The 17635-nt window shown below is 36.6% G+C and overlaps 1 protein-coding gene across 12 annotated transcripts in view; it reads right to left on the bottom strand.

The window, feature by feature from the left end:
* Positions 1-17635, bottom strand: part of MROH1 (maestro heat like repeat family member 1) — a 202163-nt gene that overhangs the window by 121115 nt on the left and 63413 nt on the right. For all 12 annotated transcript variants that reach the window (XR_011965678.1, XR_011965679.1, XR_011965680.1 and 9 more), the window contains exons 4-5: positions 10444-10575; positions 7777-7939 (exon numbers count right to left, since the gene is read on the bottom strand). Coding sequence is in view for 9 of the 12 variants with exons in the window: in XM_072602683.1 (XP_072458784.1) it covers positions 7777-7939; positions 10444-10575 (295 nt within the window). In the remaining 3 variants the exon portion in view is untranslated. The remainder of the gene's footprint in view (positions 1-7776; positions 7940-10443; positions 10576-17635) is intronic.

The following is a 17635-nucleotide window of genomic DNA, read 5'->3' as shown; positions in this document are numbered from 1 at the left end:
CCCACAGAAACATTAACAGTATCCATCTTCACCTAAAGCCATGACTCTCACCTATATAGAACTGTTTGGGGGGGAGGGGGAAGTACAAGGGAGAAGGTCCACACAATTTGATTTTTCTTAATCTGTAGATGGCTCCACAAGAATGTACTTGGGCCCTGGAATCTCCATAAAGAGATGCTGCATTCAGTCATACAGTAGCTACTGACTAGGGATGAAATGACCACAGAATGAGGCAGAGCTCCTTCCTGCAGAAGCAAAATGTATAGTGAGCCTCGTATCACCCAGTACCAAAGTGGAACTAACTGGGCAAATGGTCTTTCATGAAAGCTGCCCCCACTATGAGCTGCTGACTAAAAGGTATCTTATGCTAAGGACACATCTCTTGGACCACCAAACTCTAATACTGTAGGAATGGCAAGGTGTTATATAAGAGACCACAAGAGCTATTTAGCATTAGCAAACTTGGCAGAAACACAATTGATTTTGCCAGAGCAGCTGCAGAGGTAGGAAGTTGTGTGGCACAGTGAAAAATTGGTGAAGAACAGGGCTTCAGGAGACTTGGGTTCTAAACCAGATTGTACCACTAGTAAGTCCTATAATCACTTTCCTTTCAGCAATCATCTATGTAGGTAAGGCAAATATTATTGATTCCATTTTATAAAGGTCACAGTCTTGTAATCTCTCCAAGTCTTTTGTTTTTTCAGCTGTAAAATGCATGTCTTAACCTCTCCCTCACTATGATTGCTTCTTTCAGATATGGTAGTGTAAATTCTGTCAGCTCCTTCAGGGAAATACAAAAAGGTACATGAAACAGAACTCTGGTATCAAGTACTGCTGGACCAAACTGAAAAAAGGAACACAGTTGTACTGATGGATATATATATACACTCTCCAACGACATCCGGGTCCTCCTTGCAGCAAGTCAGTGCTTCTGTTCCTTCCTAATTGATTCCCTATCTCCCTCCGCATAGAAGCTGTGTCAAACCTTCTCTTCCTTTAAACCTCCAACAACTCCCCTTCCGCCTCGCTCAACTGAAGCCCTCTCCTCTTACTCTATGGAGAAAACTGAGATCATGTGACATGAACTCTCTCTTTTCCCTTTCTCTTCATCTCAACTAAAACCTGCTGACATCAATCATTACTCTTCCTTTGCCCCAGTCTCTGACAATGAGGTGGCCCCTCTCCTTGGCTAGGCTAACTCTTCTATATCTGCCCTTGGTATCATCACCATCTCTTCCATATTCTCCACCAGACTGTCCATTCTGTTATCACCTCTTTCTCTCAAATTGTAAACAGTAGAAATATAGGAATTTAAGAATACTTCAAAGAACATAGTACACTTTTTTTATCCATAAAGACAGAATGATAGATCCTATCTTTCATGAAAGAGACCATATCTCTTCTAAAATTTTTATTTAATATTTGATCTTTCCCCAAATACATGTAAAAACAACTTGTAACATTTGTTTGTTTGTTTGTTTTTTTAAATATTGAGTTCCAAATTCTCTTGTCCATCTTTCCCCTTCCCTCCACGGAAGGCAAGCAATATAGATTATACATAAGTGGTCATGCAAAATGTTAGTCATTTTGTGAAAGGAAAGAGACCAAAGGAAAAAAATAAAAATAAAGAAAAAAATTAGTATCCTCTGATTTGCATTCAGATTCCATCAGCTTTTTCTCTGGAAATGGATAGCATTTTTATCATAAGTCCTTCAGAATTATCTTGGATCACTGTATCACTGAGAATAGCTAAGTCCTTCACAGCTGATCAATATTACTGTTACTGTGTATAATGTTCTCCTGATTCTGTGCACTTCACTGTGTCAGTTCATGTAAGTCTTTCCAGGTTTTTCTGAAAGCATCTTGATCATCATTTCTTCTAATAGCATTCCACCACAATCGTATACTATAATTTGGTCAGCCATTCCCCAACGGATGGGCATCCGCTCAATTTCCAATTCTCTGCCACCACTAAAGGACCTACTATAAATATTTTTTGTTCACATAGGTCTTTTTCCTTTTTTTTTTTTAATCTCTTTGGGATACAGACCAAGTAGTGATATTGCTAGGTCAGAGGGTATGCAGAGTTTTATAGCCCTTTGGGCATAGTTCCAAATTGCTCTACAGAATGGCTGAATCAGTTCACAACCTCATCAACACTGCATTAATATTCCAATTTTCCCAATCCCTTCCAATATTTGTCTTTTTCCATTTCCGTCATATTAACCAATCTGATAGGTTTGTGGTGGCAGCTCAAGAGTTGTTTTAATTTGCATTTCTCTAATCAATAATGATTTAGAGTAAATTGTTTTTCTTTTTTTATTAAATTATTTTGTTTTCAGTGTTCTACAATCACTTCCATATATCTCAGATTTTTCCCCTTCTTCCCTTTCCTTTCCTCCTCCTTCCCCTTTCTGCTATATAATCTTATATAGGTTTTACACATACATTCCTATTAAATATATATATATATATTTTTTTTTTCCTCCCCCTGTTTACCTTTTCATGCTTCTCTTGATTCTTGTCTTGGGAAGTCACATTTTTAAATACAGATCTGGTCTTTTCCTCAACATGAAATCTTCAAATTTGTCACTGAATGTCCATTTTTTCCCTTGAAGTATTGTATTTAGATTCGCTGGGTAGGTGATTCTTGGCTTCAATCCCAGTTCCTTTGACTTCTGAAATATCCTACTCCAAGCCCCTCATTCATTTAATGTTGAAGCTGCCAGATCCTGTATTATCCTGATTGTATTTCCACAGTACTCAAACTGTTTCTTTCTAGCTGCCTGCAATATTTTCTCCTTGATCTGGGAACTCTGAAATTTGGCCACAATATTCCTAGGAGTTTCTCTGTTCGGGTTTCTTTCAGGGGGTGATTGATGAATTTTTCAATATCCATTTTGCCCTCTGATTCTATAACATCAGGGCAGTTTTCCTTGATAGTTTCATGGAAGATAGTGTCCAGGCTCTTTTTTTGATCATGGCTTTCAGGTAGCCCAATAATTTTTAAATTATTTCTCCTGGATCTATTTTCCAGGTCAGCTGTTTTTCCAATGAGTTCTTTCACATCATCTTTTATTTTTTTAAATTTTTGGTTTTGTTTACTAATTTCTTGGTTTAACTCATAGTCATTCTTTTCCCTGGACTCAGTTCTCTCTTTCAATGAATTATTTTTGTTCAGTGAGCTTTTGAACCTTCTCCTCCACTTGGCTAATTCTGCTGTTTAAAGCCTCCTTCTCCTCGTTGGCTTTTTGGACCTCTTTTTCCAGTTGAGTTCGCCTCTTTTTAAAGCTGCTATTTTCCTCAGCGTTTTTTTGGTTCTCCTTTAGTAAGCTGCTCACTTGATTTTTAAGGTCTTCTATTGTCTGAGCCAAGTTTAAGTCCCCTTTGGAGGGAGGGCCTTTGACTTCCTCTGACAGTATGCCTTGTTCTTCCTCATCCGAAGGGATGGGGGGAGACACCTGTTCCCCAAGAAAGTAGCCTTCTATGGTCTTATATCCCGCCCCCCTCCCCTTTTCTGGACATTTTCCCAGCCAGTTACTTGACTTCTGAGTTTCCTCTCCACACCCACCTCACCTCCCGTTCTGCCCAGCTAGCACTTGGGGGCTGCGATTCAAATGCTGCTTCCCAGGCTCAGGGCTTTCGGTGGGGGCGGAGCTGCTATTCAGTGTGAGATTAAGTTCAGCTGCTCATGGGCTCAGTTTCCTCCGGGGTTTACGCAGAGACCTTCAACAATGGATTCGAGCTCCTGCCTACTTTGGGAGCCCCTGTCTGTTGCTCCTTCCGCTGCTGTCTCCCGAGGGGGCCTGAGTCATGGGGATACCCCACTCCCCTCGGCCGGCTGAAAAGACCCTCTCACTGACCTTTGGCGACTGTGGGTGGAGGGACCTGTGCAGCCGCTGGAGATTCTGTCCCTGAAGCCTGCTCGGATCTGCTCCCCTTGGTGCCGTGTGGCCAAGGCAGGGCTGAGCTCTGCTCTGGGTCGGGTGCCCGACAGACCTTTGGTGTTGGTTTTTCAGGTCTCTCTGGAACAGAAATCTCCTCCACTCAGTTGTTCTGTGGCTTCTACTGCTCCAGAATTTGTTGGGAGTTCTTCTTTACAGGTTATTTTATGGGCTGTGGATTAGGAGCTAGCATATGTGTGTCTTTCTACTCCGCCATCTTGGCTCCTCCCCCCTTAAATATATTTTCACCGTAGTCGTGTTGAATAGAAGAATAAAATGAATGGTAGAAACCATAAAACAAAACAAAATATAATACAAAAGAAAATGGTCTGCTTCATTCTGCAATCCAATTCCATAGTTCTTTTAGAGTAAATTTTCATATTGGCTATAGATAAGGCTTTATTTTGTCTGAAAGCTGCCTGCTTATATCTTTTGACCATTTATCAATTGCAGAATGGCTCTTATTTTTTTTACAAATTGACTCAGTTCTCTATATATTTGAGAAATGAAACCTTTATCAGAGATATCTGCTATAAAAAATTTTTTTCAGTTTTGATTACTGCATATTTTCCTCCATCCTATTTTCTCCCTGGTTGTCCTACTCCCTTCTTTCACCCTGTCCATCCTCAAGAGTGTTTTGCTTCTGATTACTGCCTCCCCCAATTTGCCCTCCCTTGTATTGTCCCCACCCCTATCCTTCTCTTATTCCCTTACCCTCATATTTTCCTGCAGGATAAGATATTGAGTGTGTAAGTTATTCCCTCTAAGCCAATTATGAAGAGAATAAGGTTGAAGGACTCCCACCAACCTCTCCCCCATCTTGCCCTCCACTGTAAAAACTCTTTCATGTGAGATAATCTGCCCCATTCTGACTCTCTCTTCCTCCTCCCTATGCATTCCTCTTTCTCACCCTTTAATTTTATTTTTTTTAGAGATCATTCCATTACATAAACTTGCACCAATGCCCTCCATCTACATATACTCCTTCTAACCACCCTAATAATGAGAAAATTCTTAGTTTTTACAAGTATCATCTTCCCATGTAGGAATGTAAATAACTTAACCTTACTGAATTCCGTATGATTTATCTTTTTATGCCTCTGTTGAGTCTTGTATCTGAAAGTCAGATTTTCTATTCAGCTCTGGTCTTTTTATCAGGAATTCTTGAAAATCCTGTTTCACTGAAGGTCTCTGTTTTTCCCCTGACAGATTGTGCTCAGTTTTGCTGAGTAGGTAATTCTTGGTTGTAATCCTAGCTCCTTTGCTCTCTGGAATATCATATTCCAAGCCCTTCAATCCTTTAATGTAGAAACTGCTAGATCTTATGTCATTGTGACTGTGGCTCCATGATATCTTAATTGCTTCTTTCTAGCTACTTGCAATATTTTCTCCTTGACCTAGGAGCTCCGGAATGTGGCTATAATATTCCTGGCAGTTTTCATTTTGAGAAAGGAGGTGAGAAGTGTATTCTTTCACTTTGTTTTTTACCCTCTGATTCTAAGATATCAACCCAGGCGGCTTTCCTTGATAATCTTGAAACACGATGTCTAGGCTCTTTTTTTGATCATGGTTTTCAGGTACTCCTATAATTTTTAAATTATCTCTCCTGGATCTATTTTCTAGGTCAGTTGTTTTTCCAATGAGCTATTTCTCATTTTATTCTATTTTTTCATTCTTTTGATTTTGCTTTATTGTTTCTTGATGTCTCATAAAGTCATTAGCTTCCATTCGCCCAATTCTACTTTTTAAGGAATTATTTTCTTCAGTGAGCTTTTGTACCTCCTTTTTCCATTTTGCCAATTCTACTTTTGTAAGATCTTCTTTACTTTTGCAAATTTTGGCATATTTTTTCCATCTGGCCAATTCTATTTTTCAAGGCATTCTTCTTCTCACTGGATTTATATATATATATATATATATATATATATATATATATATATATATATATATATATATATATATATATTTTATCATTGGTTATTCTGCTTTTTAAGGTGTTATTTTCTTCAGTATTTTTTTGTGTGTCTCCTTTACATGATTTTAAATGATTTTCTTTCATAACTGTAATTTTCCCCCCAATTTTTCCTCTACCTCTCTTATTTGATTTTTTAAATGCTTCCTGAGCTTTTCCAGGAATTCTTGTTGGGTCTGAGACCAAGTAACATCTTTCTCTGAGGCTTTGTATGTAGCAGTTTTAACTCTATTGTCTTCTTTTGAGTTTGTGTTTTGGTCTTCCCTGTTACTATAGTAACTTTCTATGATTAGGTTTTTTTGTTGTTGTTATTTGATCATTTTCCCCAGTCTATTTCTTGCTTTTTTTTTTTTAATATTAAGTTGGGCTCTCCTTCCAGGGCGGAAGGGTTACTGTTCCAAATTTCAGGGGTTTTGTGCAGGTGTCTTCAGAACTAGCTCTGGGAGTTTGTAAACTTTCAGTTCTTTCAAGGTGGTACAATCTAAGGAGAGGCTCCCCTGGCCTGTGCTCTAATGTGTGAATGATTGCAAGTACTCTTTTCAGCCCTGGAACTGTGAAGAGGGTCCTGGCTCCCCTGCAGCTGCAAGATCTGGTATACTAGTGCTCCTCTTTGCCTTGGGACTGTGTGACCTAGGCCTGCGAGTCAGATCTGAGTATGGGTAATGTGACAAAGTCTTGCACTCAGTGCCAGCAAAGGAATGCCTGTAATCTCCATCTGACCAGTTGTCTGACCCCCTTACAACATGTAAACTAAGAGCTCCAGAAGCAGCTGCTGCTGCCACTGATTCAATTACCCTCAAGGCCTGCTGCTGATTTGCTAAAGTGAGGCCTATGCTGACACAGCCCATGCTGGACTACACTCCACTCTCATACTGTCCTTTTGTGGGTTCTGCTGTTCCAGAATTTGTTTTGAGGTGTTTTTTAAAGTTATTTGGAAGGGAATTTCAGGGAGCTCAGGGGAGTCTCTGACTTTTCTCCACTATCTTGGCTCCATTCTCTGATCATATCTCTTTATCCATAAAATATAGGATGGCAATTTTTATTTTGAAGTAAAATTATAATAAAAATTTTTGTGTTAATCGATGTACCCAATCTTTCTGGTGTTAAACTCTCCATATTTTCTGGCTCCTTCCCTAACACCTTCAAAAAAATACCAATTTTCCCTACTCCTTAAAATAACAAAAATATAAAACAAATTTCACTATCATCCACTCAAACCATTGTCTTCTCTCTTTCCTTTCTCAAACTCCCAGAAAAAGCACACTGGACCCTGAGTTTCTTTAAAAAGTAATTTAAAATGTATTCTTTTATAATACCACCACCACCACCACATAATACTAACACAAAGTACTTTACCCTTTCACATAAACAATTTCATTTACTCATCATTACAACAATACAATTAAGCAGGTAGAGCAGATATTATGTAGCTAGTAGGCAACTGAAGCCCAGAGCAATTAAGGACTTGCTTAAAAGCACACTGTGAGTCATTGGGAACGCTGTGACTAGAAAGCCTAGTCTCCTCACTGTTAGCTGCAGGCTTTTTAACAACTGTAATATTAACAAGTGACATTTACATAGCACTTGAAGCTTTTCAAAATACTTTGCATACCTTATTGCATCTGAGCCTCAGAGGCAGGTTCTATAGGTCTTACTACTGCCATTTTGCAGGTGAGAAAACTGAGGCTCACTTCAGTGAAATGATTTTGACATGGTGACTCAGCTAGTGAGTGTTGGGTAAAAGGTTCTAGCCCTAATCTTCACAACTGCATGTCCAGCATTTTAGTCAACACAGCATAGGGCTACTTTTGCTAACCTAGGTGGGGGAGCAAGAGGAAGGAGAACATAACTGGAACCTACCATTGGTGATGGACAGATTTGCAAATGTCTGCATGACAAAATAATGAGGCAGGATCCCGGGCTGAAATTTGGTCAAAACCTCTTCCATCACTTTGTTGATAAAGCGTTTTCCCACAGCAACAAGGACGTTGCTTGCAGCCTGCTGCCAATCCAGGATTAATTCCTAGACCACAGAGAATGGATATAAAAGATATTACACCAAGCATTCTAACAGTTACATTCAGGAAAGGTGAATCAGATCTAAAGCATCACTACAAACCATCAGGAGGTAAAAAGAGAAGCAGTTCTTAAATCAACAGGGAGACCCCTGTGCTTGAGATATATTAATACCAATATAAGGTGGAGGAAGAGAGATGCTATTCAACTTTCTGTGCTCCCCATAATAACCAATGGCCAACCTAAATGTCATGGAAAATTAAGGTCTCCACAGCAATACACTGTCAGATGGAGCTATTAATTAGTACAATCATTCCAGAAAGCAATTTGGAATTACACTTAAAAAACACCAAAAATATCACTTTTCATCCAAAGAGAAAAAAGACAACAAGAAAAGTTCCACATCTACAGAAGTAATTCTATGGTATTGCAAAGAACTGAAAACAAAGTTAAGTGTCTATCAAATGGGGAAAGGCTACACTGTAGTAGGTTAACATAATGTTATTGCAATACAAAAAATGATGACTATGAAGAATTCAAGAGACTCTGTAAGACTTACATGAATTAATGCAAAATGAAGCAAGCAAAACCAGGAAAACAACACATATGGAGACTCTGACAACGTAAAGAAAAGGAGCAACAACAACAAAAGATCCAACTCTGAATGCTGTATAATTAGAACATATATTCTGCTCAATCCTGGATGCCTTGTTTAAGAAAGGCTCTGATGAGCTGAAGAGTGTCTAAAAGAAGGTAACCAGAATGGTGAAGCTATCTGAGTACATATCATATGAAGATTAGCTGAAAGAATAGGAGATGTTTAGCCTGGAGGAGAGAAGACTCAGGGGACACACGGTAGCTGTCTTCCAGTATTTGAAAGGCTGCAATATGGAGGAGGGATCAAATTGGTTCTGACTGGTCTCAGAAGACAAAATCAGGAACAATGGGTATCGGTCGCAAAGAGACAAATTTAGGCTTGAATAAGGAAAAACCGCCCCCAAATTAGAGCTGTACAAAAGTGACATGGCTGCCTCCAGAGTGGTGGGTTGCCCCAATTCAAGCAGAGGTTGAATATCAACTTGTCGGGTATGTTAAAATGGGAATTTCTTGCATACACAGATCAGACTAGATGGCCATGGGGGTCACTTCAACTTTCACATTCTGTGATTCTATGAAAATTTACCTTCCTTTCTTTTTTGCAGAAGGTAGAGGGTTATATGGATGTTAACTTTGTTTTCTGAAATGCTTTTTTTTTTCTTTTTCTTTTCTTCCTTTATAAAGGATGACTTACAAAGGATGACTTGCTGGGTAGGGAATGATAGAGGGATGCATTTAAAAATAAAAGTGATATAAAAGCAAAAGATAGCAATAAAATTTAATAGAAAAAAAGTCTCTCAAGGGCCTGGAGAAAGCAAAGAGTATAAGAACAGGCATCATTAAACAAAGATTCACAGACCCCATGGTGTGCCCATGCAACTGTTAGCTAAACTGTTTCTAGAGAGAAGGAAAAAAAAATCATTCTGTGACCAAATGAGGGCCTGTGTGCCAGAACACAAGCTCTTTTCAAAACTCTTACGTTGCTTCCATCATCATTCTTGTTGCAGATCAAATGAATTCACTGAAATCGCAGAATATCAGTTAGACAAGACCAAGTGACCATGTAGTCTATTGCTCTCATTTGATTAAAAGGGAAACTGAGGCCCAGGCAGGGTAAATGACATATAAGGAAACAAGGTAAGTCAGTAACACAGCCATGATTAGAAAGTAGGTCTTGTAACTCCTTGTTGAATGCTCTTTCCACAATACCATGCTCTCTTCATTAGATTTGCTTTCCATAAAGGTTAATTTAAAAGTTTAGAAGTTAAAATCAAGATACTTGAAGTGCTCCACAACACAGCATGTCTGAATTCACAACCCCTTCTCAGAGATCCAGAAACTGTGTAGTGAATAGGATTTGACAGAGGAAGTATAGTCTTCCAAGGAGCAATGGGTCCCACTATGGCTGCTATGAAATATTAAATACTATACACTGACTTTAGTGTCCCCACTGGAAACACTCAAGTTTATTCTGTACCCAAATCTCTATCTCAGGGACTTTAGGAGAATTAATACATTGGTATAATGTGTCTTCTAGAGCAATTGGGGCAAACTCAGATGACATTAATTTATAAAACCACAAATTAATATTATTTATGCTGTTTTGCATTTTTATTTATTTTGTCAAGCATTTCCCAATTATATTTCAATCTGGTCCCCCTAGCCCTAGCACTGGGGAGAATGTGGGCCTAGATGCATTGGGGCAGGACACCTAATTTGACACCTCTGCTCCAGAGGATACCCTTAAACTCTCAGAAAGCAGACAGTAGAGAAACACATTTTAATTAATTCAGTGCTGTTGCTAATGTAGAAATTTTAGCTTAAGACAGAATTTATTGGCAAAATAAGCAGTTCATTCTTCAAGCAAGGTGAGTTTAAGAATACAAAAAATTGCTTAATGCCTTCAATTCTTACCTTAGATTTGGTCATTTCGTTTGAAGCCAAAATGATAACAATCTTGGCTGTACACCGATCCAACTCATCTATGTTATTCTTCACAATTGCTTCCATGGCCTTCAGGATAATGACTCGGTAAGGATATGCTAGCTAAAAAGAAAAAGGAATCCACAAGTTAAGCTGAGAGGTCCACTATTCAGTGAAATGCTCTGGAAGGGGACTGAAGAATTTCTATACATGAAGAATCCCTGACACATGCAAAAAAAAAAAAAAAAAAGCAAAAGTGAATTAGGCAGACTTTGCCCACAGCAATCATGGCCAATAGTTCTCTTGGATACTGCCTGCATTTTAGGCTACACTGTTGACTCATCTGTGTAGTCTTTTCTCTACTAAGCCATAGTCTGCAGAAGCTCACTTCAACCCTCACATCTCACTTTTCAGGTTGGAAGAATCCTCTGCCCCGTGGTCTCACCTTTTTTTCCCTGCAAATTTTTTTTTTATCCAATTACACGTAAAAAGTTTTTAACATTCAGTTTTTAAAATTTTGAGTTCCAAATTTTCTCCTTTCCCTCCTCCCTCTACTCCCCCTTCTTTGAAAAGGCAAGCAATTTGTTTAGTTATACAAAACATACTTCTCTATTATCATAGTGTGAAAGAAAACAGACTCCCCTACCTCCCAAAACATAAAAAAATAAAGTGAAAAACATCATGCTTCAATCTGCATTCAAACTTCATCGGTTCTTTCTCTAGAGAGAGAATGCCCTTCATCATAAGTCCATTATAAATCTTCTGAACTGTCTTGGATCCTTGTATTGTTGAGAATAGCTAAGTCATTCACAACTGATCCTCATACACCACTGCTGTTACTGTGCACAATGTTCTCCTGGTTCTGCTCACTTCACTTTGTATCAGTTCATGTAAGTTTAGGTTTTTCTGAAAGCTTCCTGCTAGTCATTTCTTACAGCACAAAATGATTCCATCACAATTATATACTACAACTTGTTCAGTCATTCCCAAATTGATGGGCATCCCCTCAATTTCCAATTATTTGCTTTCACAAAAAGAACTGCTATATTTTTGTACACTTATGTCCTTTCCTTTTTAAAAAATCTGTTTGGGATATAGACCTAGAAGAGGTATCGCTGGGTCAAAGGGTATACACAATTTTACAGGCCTTTGGGCATAGTTCCAAATTGCTCTCAGAATGGTTTATCAGTTTACAACTCAACCAACAGTACATTAGCATCCCAATTTTCCCCATTCCCTCTAACATTTGTCATTTTACTTTTCTGTTATATTAGTCAAACTGACAAGATGTGAGGTGATGCCTCAGATTTGTTTTAATGTGCATTTCTCTAATCAATAGTGATTTAGAGCATTTTTTTCATGTGACTATGGATTTGATAATCTTCATCTGAAAAGTGCCTATTCATGATTTCTATGAACATTTATCAAGTGGGCAATGGCTTACATTCTTATAAATTTGATTCATTTTTCTACATGTTTTAGAAATGAGGCTTTTATTAGAGAAACTTGCTGTAAAAACAATTTTTCCAGTTTTCTGCTTTCCTTCTAATCTTGGCTACATTGATGTGTGTGTGCACACATGACCAAATTTAATGTAATCAAAAACATCCTTTTTACATCTCATGATGCTCTGTTTGGTCATAAATTCTTTATCTGTAGATCTGAAAGACAAACTGTTTCATATCCCATGCTTATGGCATCACCATTTATGTCTAAATCATGTACCCATTTTGAACTTATCTTGATATACAGTGTGAGGTATTAGTCCATACCTAGTTTCTGTCAAATTGTTTTCCAGTTTTCATCAAATAGTGAGTTTTTGTCCCAAAATCTTGGACTCTGGGGATTATCAAACATTAGATTATTATAGTCATTTACTACTGTGTTTTATGTACCTAATCCATTCCACTGATCTACCACTCTATTTCTCAGTCAGTACCAGATTGCTTCGACAGTTACCACTCTGTAATACAGAAATCTGGTACTGTTAGGGTACTTTCCTTCACATTTTTTTCCCATTGATTTCCATGATATTCTTGACCTTTTGTTCTTCCAGATGAATTTTGGTTTTTTTTCTAGCTCTATAATTTTTTTAGTATCTTGATTGGTATGGCACTAAATAAGTAAATTAAGGTTTTATTATACTGGTTCTGTGTACTCATGAGCAATTAATATTTTCCTAATTGTTTAGATATGACTTAGTTAAAAGTGTTTTGTAATTGTGTTCATATACCTACTGGATTTGTCTTTGCAGGCAAACTCCCAAGTATTTTGTACGGTTTACAGTTATTTTAAAAGGAGTTTCTCTTTCTATATTTAGCTGTTGAATTTTGCTGGTAATATACAGAAATGTTGATGATTTATGTGGGTTTATTTTATATTCTGCAACTTTGCTAAAAGATGTTATTTATTTCAACTAGTTTTTCAGTTAATTATCTAGAATTCTCCAAGTATACCATCATATCATCTACAAAGACTGATTATTTTGTTTCCTCATTGCCTGTTCTAATTCCTTCAATTTCTTTTTCTTCTCTTATTGCTGCTACAGCTAGCGAATCCAGTACAATAGTGAATAACAGTGGTGATAATGGGCATCCTTGCTTTAGTCCTGATCTTACTGGGAAGGCTTCTAGCTTATCTCCATTACAGATAATGCTTGCTGATGGTTTTAGATAGATACTACTTATCATTTTAAGGAAAGTTCCATATATTCCTATGCTTTCTAGTATTTTTAATAGCAATGAGTGTTGCATTTTGTCAAAAGGTTTTTCTGCATTTATGGAGATAATCATATGATTTCTGCTTGTTTTCTTATTAATATGGTCAATGCTGATAGTTTTCTTAATATTGAAACAGCCCTGCATTCCCAGTACAAATCCCACCTGGTCCTGGCGTATAGGATCTTTGTAATACAGTGCTGTAATCTTTTTGCTAGTATTTTATTTAAAAATTTTGTATCATACCACTACTAGGTCTGTATCCGAAAGAGATCAAAAATAGGGAAAAAGAAACTATATGTACAAAAATATTTATAGCAGCTCTTTTTGTGGTGGCAAAGAATTGGAAAATGAGAGGATGACCATCAATTGGGGAATGGTTGTACAAGTTGTGGTATATTTTGTAATGGAAAATTACTGAGCTATAAGAAATGGTTAGCAGGATACTTCCAGAAAAACCTGGAAAGACTAACATGAGGTGATGCAAAGTAACATAAGCAGAACCAGGGGACACTTCTACACAGTAACAGCAATGCTGCACAATGATCAGCAGCGAGTGACTTAGCTATTCTCAGCAATACAATGATCTAAAACAATTTCAAGTGATTCATGATAAAAAATGCTATCCGTCTCCAGAGAAAGAACTGATGAAATCCGAATGCAGATTGAAGCATGTTTTTCATTTTATTTGTGTGTGTGTTTGGATTTTGTTTTGGGGGGTTTTTTTGGTCTGTGTTTTACAACATGACAAATATGGACATATGCTTTGCATGTCTGCATATGTATAATCTATATCAAATTGCTTACAATCTCAGGAAGAGGGGGGATGAGAGGAAAGAAGGAGAGAATTTGGAATTTAAAATTTTAAACAAATGTTAAAATTATTTTTACATTCAATTGGGAATTTTATTTTTAGAAAACTTTTTCATTAATATTTATTAGGGAAACTGATCTATAGCTTTTTTTCTGTATCTTCCTGGTTTACGTATCAGCACCTACTTGTCTCTTAAGAGGAATTTGGTAGCATTCTTTCTTTACCTATTTTTTCCAATAGTTTATAGAGCATTGGAAATAATTGTTCTTTAAATGTTTGGCAGAATTCACTTGTGAATTCCACCTAGTCCTGGAGATTTTTCCTTTGGGAACTCACTAATGGCTTGTTCAATTTTTTTCCCCTAATATAGGGTTAAGTATTCTATTTCCTCTTCTGTTAATATGAGCAATTTATATTTTTGTAAATATTCATCCATGTCACTTAGCTTGTTAGATTTGTTGGCATATAATTAGGCATAATAGTTCCCAGTAATTGATTTAATTTCATTTTCATTGGTGGTAAATTCACTCTTTAAATTTTTGATACTGGCAATTTGGTTTTCCTCTTTTTAAAAATCAAATTAAGAAATGGTTTATATATTTCATTGTTTTTCTCATAAAACCAGATTCTAGTTTTATTAGTCCAATGGTTTCCTTACTTTCAATTTTATCAATCTTTCATTTGATTTTCAGAATGTCTAATTTGGCATTTAATTGGGGATTTTTAATTTATTCTTTTTCTAGTTATTTTAGTTGCATGCCCAATTTACTGATCTGCTCTTTATTTTATTGATATAAGTATCTAAGAGATATAAAATTTTCCCCAATTACTGCTTTGGCTGCATCCTATATATTTTGGTATGTTGTCTCATTGTTATTATCATTAATGAAATTATTGATTGTTTCTAGGATTTGTTCTTTGAACTATAGATTCTTTAGGATTAGATTAGTTTCCAATCAGTTTTTAGTCTATATTTCCATGGCCCTTTATTGAATATAATTTTTATTGTACAATTCAATCTGAAAAGAATGCATTTATTATTTCTATCTTTTTGTACTTAGTTGTTAGATTTTTATGCCCTAATACATGGTCAATTTTTGTGTAGGTTCCATGTACAGCTGAGAAAAAGTATACTCCTTTGTATTCCCATTCAATTTTCTCTCATATCTAGCTTTTCCAAAATTCTATTCATCTTCTTAACATCCTTCTTATTTATTTTATGGTTAGATTTTTCTAGTTCTGAGAGGGAAAAGTTGAGATACTCCGCTAATATAAGTTTACTGTCCATTTTCTCCTGTAATTCATTTAACTTTTAATTCTTAAAAGATTAAGAATTTGAATGCTACACTATTTGGTGCATATATGTTTAGTACTTCTATTACTTCACTATCTATGATACCTTTTAGCAAAATATATTTTCCCTATGTCTGTGAACTGAATTTATTTTTTCTTTTGCTTTGTCTGAGATCATGATTGCTATCCTTGTTTTTTATTTTTAACTTCCCCTGAAGCATAAGAGAGTCTGCTCCAACCCCTTACCTTTATTCTGTGTCTCTCTGACACACACGTGTTTCTTATAAACAATATATTGCTGGATTCTGTTTTTTAAACCACTTTGCTATCCAAACATTTAATGGTTGATTTCATCCCATTTACAGTGATGATTAGTAACTATATATTTCCCTCCATCCTGCTTTTCCTCCTCTGTTTATCCTTCTCTCTCTCCTTTCACCTTGTCCCTCAACAAAAGTGTTTTGATTCTGACCACCATTCACCTTTTCTGTTAGTCCTGCCCCTTCTCTTATCTTCCTCTCTTCCCCTCCTACTTCCCCTAGGGTAAATATAGATTTCTACACCCAACAAAGAGTGTATGTTATTCCATTTTTATGGCAATTTCAATGAGAATAAAGTTTAAGCATTGCCCACCACCCCCATCCATTTTCCCCTCTACTATAAAAGCTTTCACATCTCTTTTATGTGAGATAATATGCCCCATTCTACCTCTCCCTTCTCCCAAAGTATCCCTATTTTTCACCTATTAATTTTTTTTTGCATATCATCCCATCATAGTCTCCTCACACCTATGCTCTCTATGTATACTCCTTCTAACTACCCTAGTAACAATAAAGTTCTTAGGCATTACAAATATCACCTTCCCACACAGGAATATAAACTGTTTAAGAATACCAAGTCTCTTATGATTTTTCTTTCCTGTTTACCTTTTTATGCTTCTCTTGAGTCATGTAATTGAAAATCAAATTTTCTACTGAGTTCTAATCTTTTCATCAGGAATGCTCGAAAGTTCTCTATTTTATTAAATATCCATTTTTCCCCCTTAAAGATTATACTCATATTTGCTCAGTAGGTGGTTCTTGGTTGTAATCCTAGCTCTTTTTGCCCTTTGGAAAATCACATTCCTAGATCTTTGATCCTTTAACAATGAAGTTGCTAAATCTTGTGTTATCCTGACTATAGCATGATATTTGAATTGTTTCTTTCTGGCTGCTTACAATATTTTCTCCTTGACCTGGGAGCTCTGGAATTTGACTAATAACCCCTGAGAGTTTTCATTCTGGGATCTCTTTCAGGAGGTGAGTAGTATATTCTTTTGATTTCTATTTTATCCTCTGGTTCTAGAATATCAGGGCAGTTTTCCTTGATAATTTCTTGAAATACAATGTCTAGGTCCTTTTATTTGATAATGGCTTTCAGTTAATCCAATAATTCTTAAATTTTCTCTCCTGGATCTGTTTTCCCAGGTCAGTTATTTTTCCAATGAGATATTTCACATTTTCTTCTTTTTTCATTCTTCTGATTTTGTTTTATTGTTTCTTGATGCCTCATGCAGTCATTAGCTTCCATTTGCCTAATTCTAATTTTTAAAGAATTATTTTCTTCAAGATATGGCAGAGTTAGAATGCTAATTCATTGTTGGTGGAACTGTGAACTTCATTCTAACCATTCTAGAGAGCAATTTGGAACTATTCCCAAAGGGCTACAAAAATGTGTATACCCAGCAATATCACTTCTAGGGTTGTATCTCAAAGAGATCATAAAATGAGAAAAGGTCCCACATGTACAAAAATATTTATAGCAGCTCTTTTTGTGGTAGCCAAGAACTAGAAATCGAGGGAATGCCCATCAACTGAGGAATGGCTGGACAAGTTGTGGTATATGAATGTAATGGAATACTATTGTGCTATAAAAAATGACAAACAGTCAGACTTCAGAAAAACCTGGAAAGACTTATAAGAACTGATGCTGAGTGAAATTAGCAGATCCAGGAGAATGTTATAGACCATAAGAGTCACAGAGTGCGAGGACTGTTTCTGATTGAATAAGCCATTCACAGCAACACAAGGACCTAAAATATTCCCAAAGATCTCCTGAGTCAAAATGCCATTCACATCCAGAGAAAGAGCTATGGAATTGGAATGCAGAATGAAGCAGACTATTATCTCTTATGTTATGTTTTGGTTTTTCTCACGGTTTCTCCTATACGTTTTAATTCTTCTATGCAACATGACTGATGTGAAAATGTGTTTAATAAGAATGTATGTGTAGAACCCATATAAGATTGCAACTCTCTTAAGGAGGGAGGGGAGAGGGAAGGGGAGAAAATTTAAGACTATTGGAAGTGATTGTTGGAAAC

This window comes from Notamacropus eugenii, chromosome 4 (genome assembly GCF_028372415.1).
Source record: "Notamacropus eugenii isolate mMacEug1 chromosome 4, mMacEug1.pri_v2, whole genome shotgun sequence".
NCBI lineage: Eukaryota > Metazoa > Chordata > Mammalia > Diprotodontia > Macropodidae > Notamacropus > Notamacropus eugenii.
This window is presented reverse-complemented; position numbering and strand designations above follow the sequence as displayed.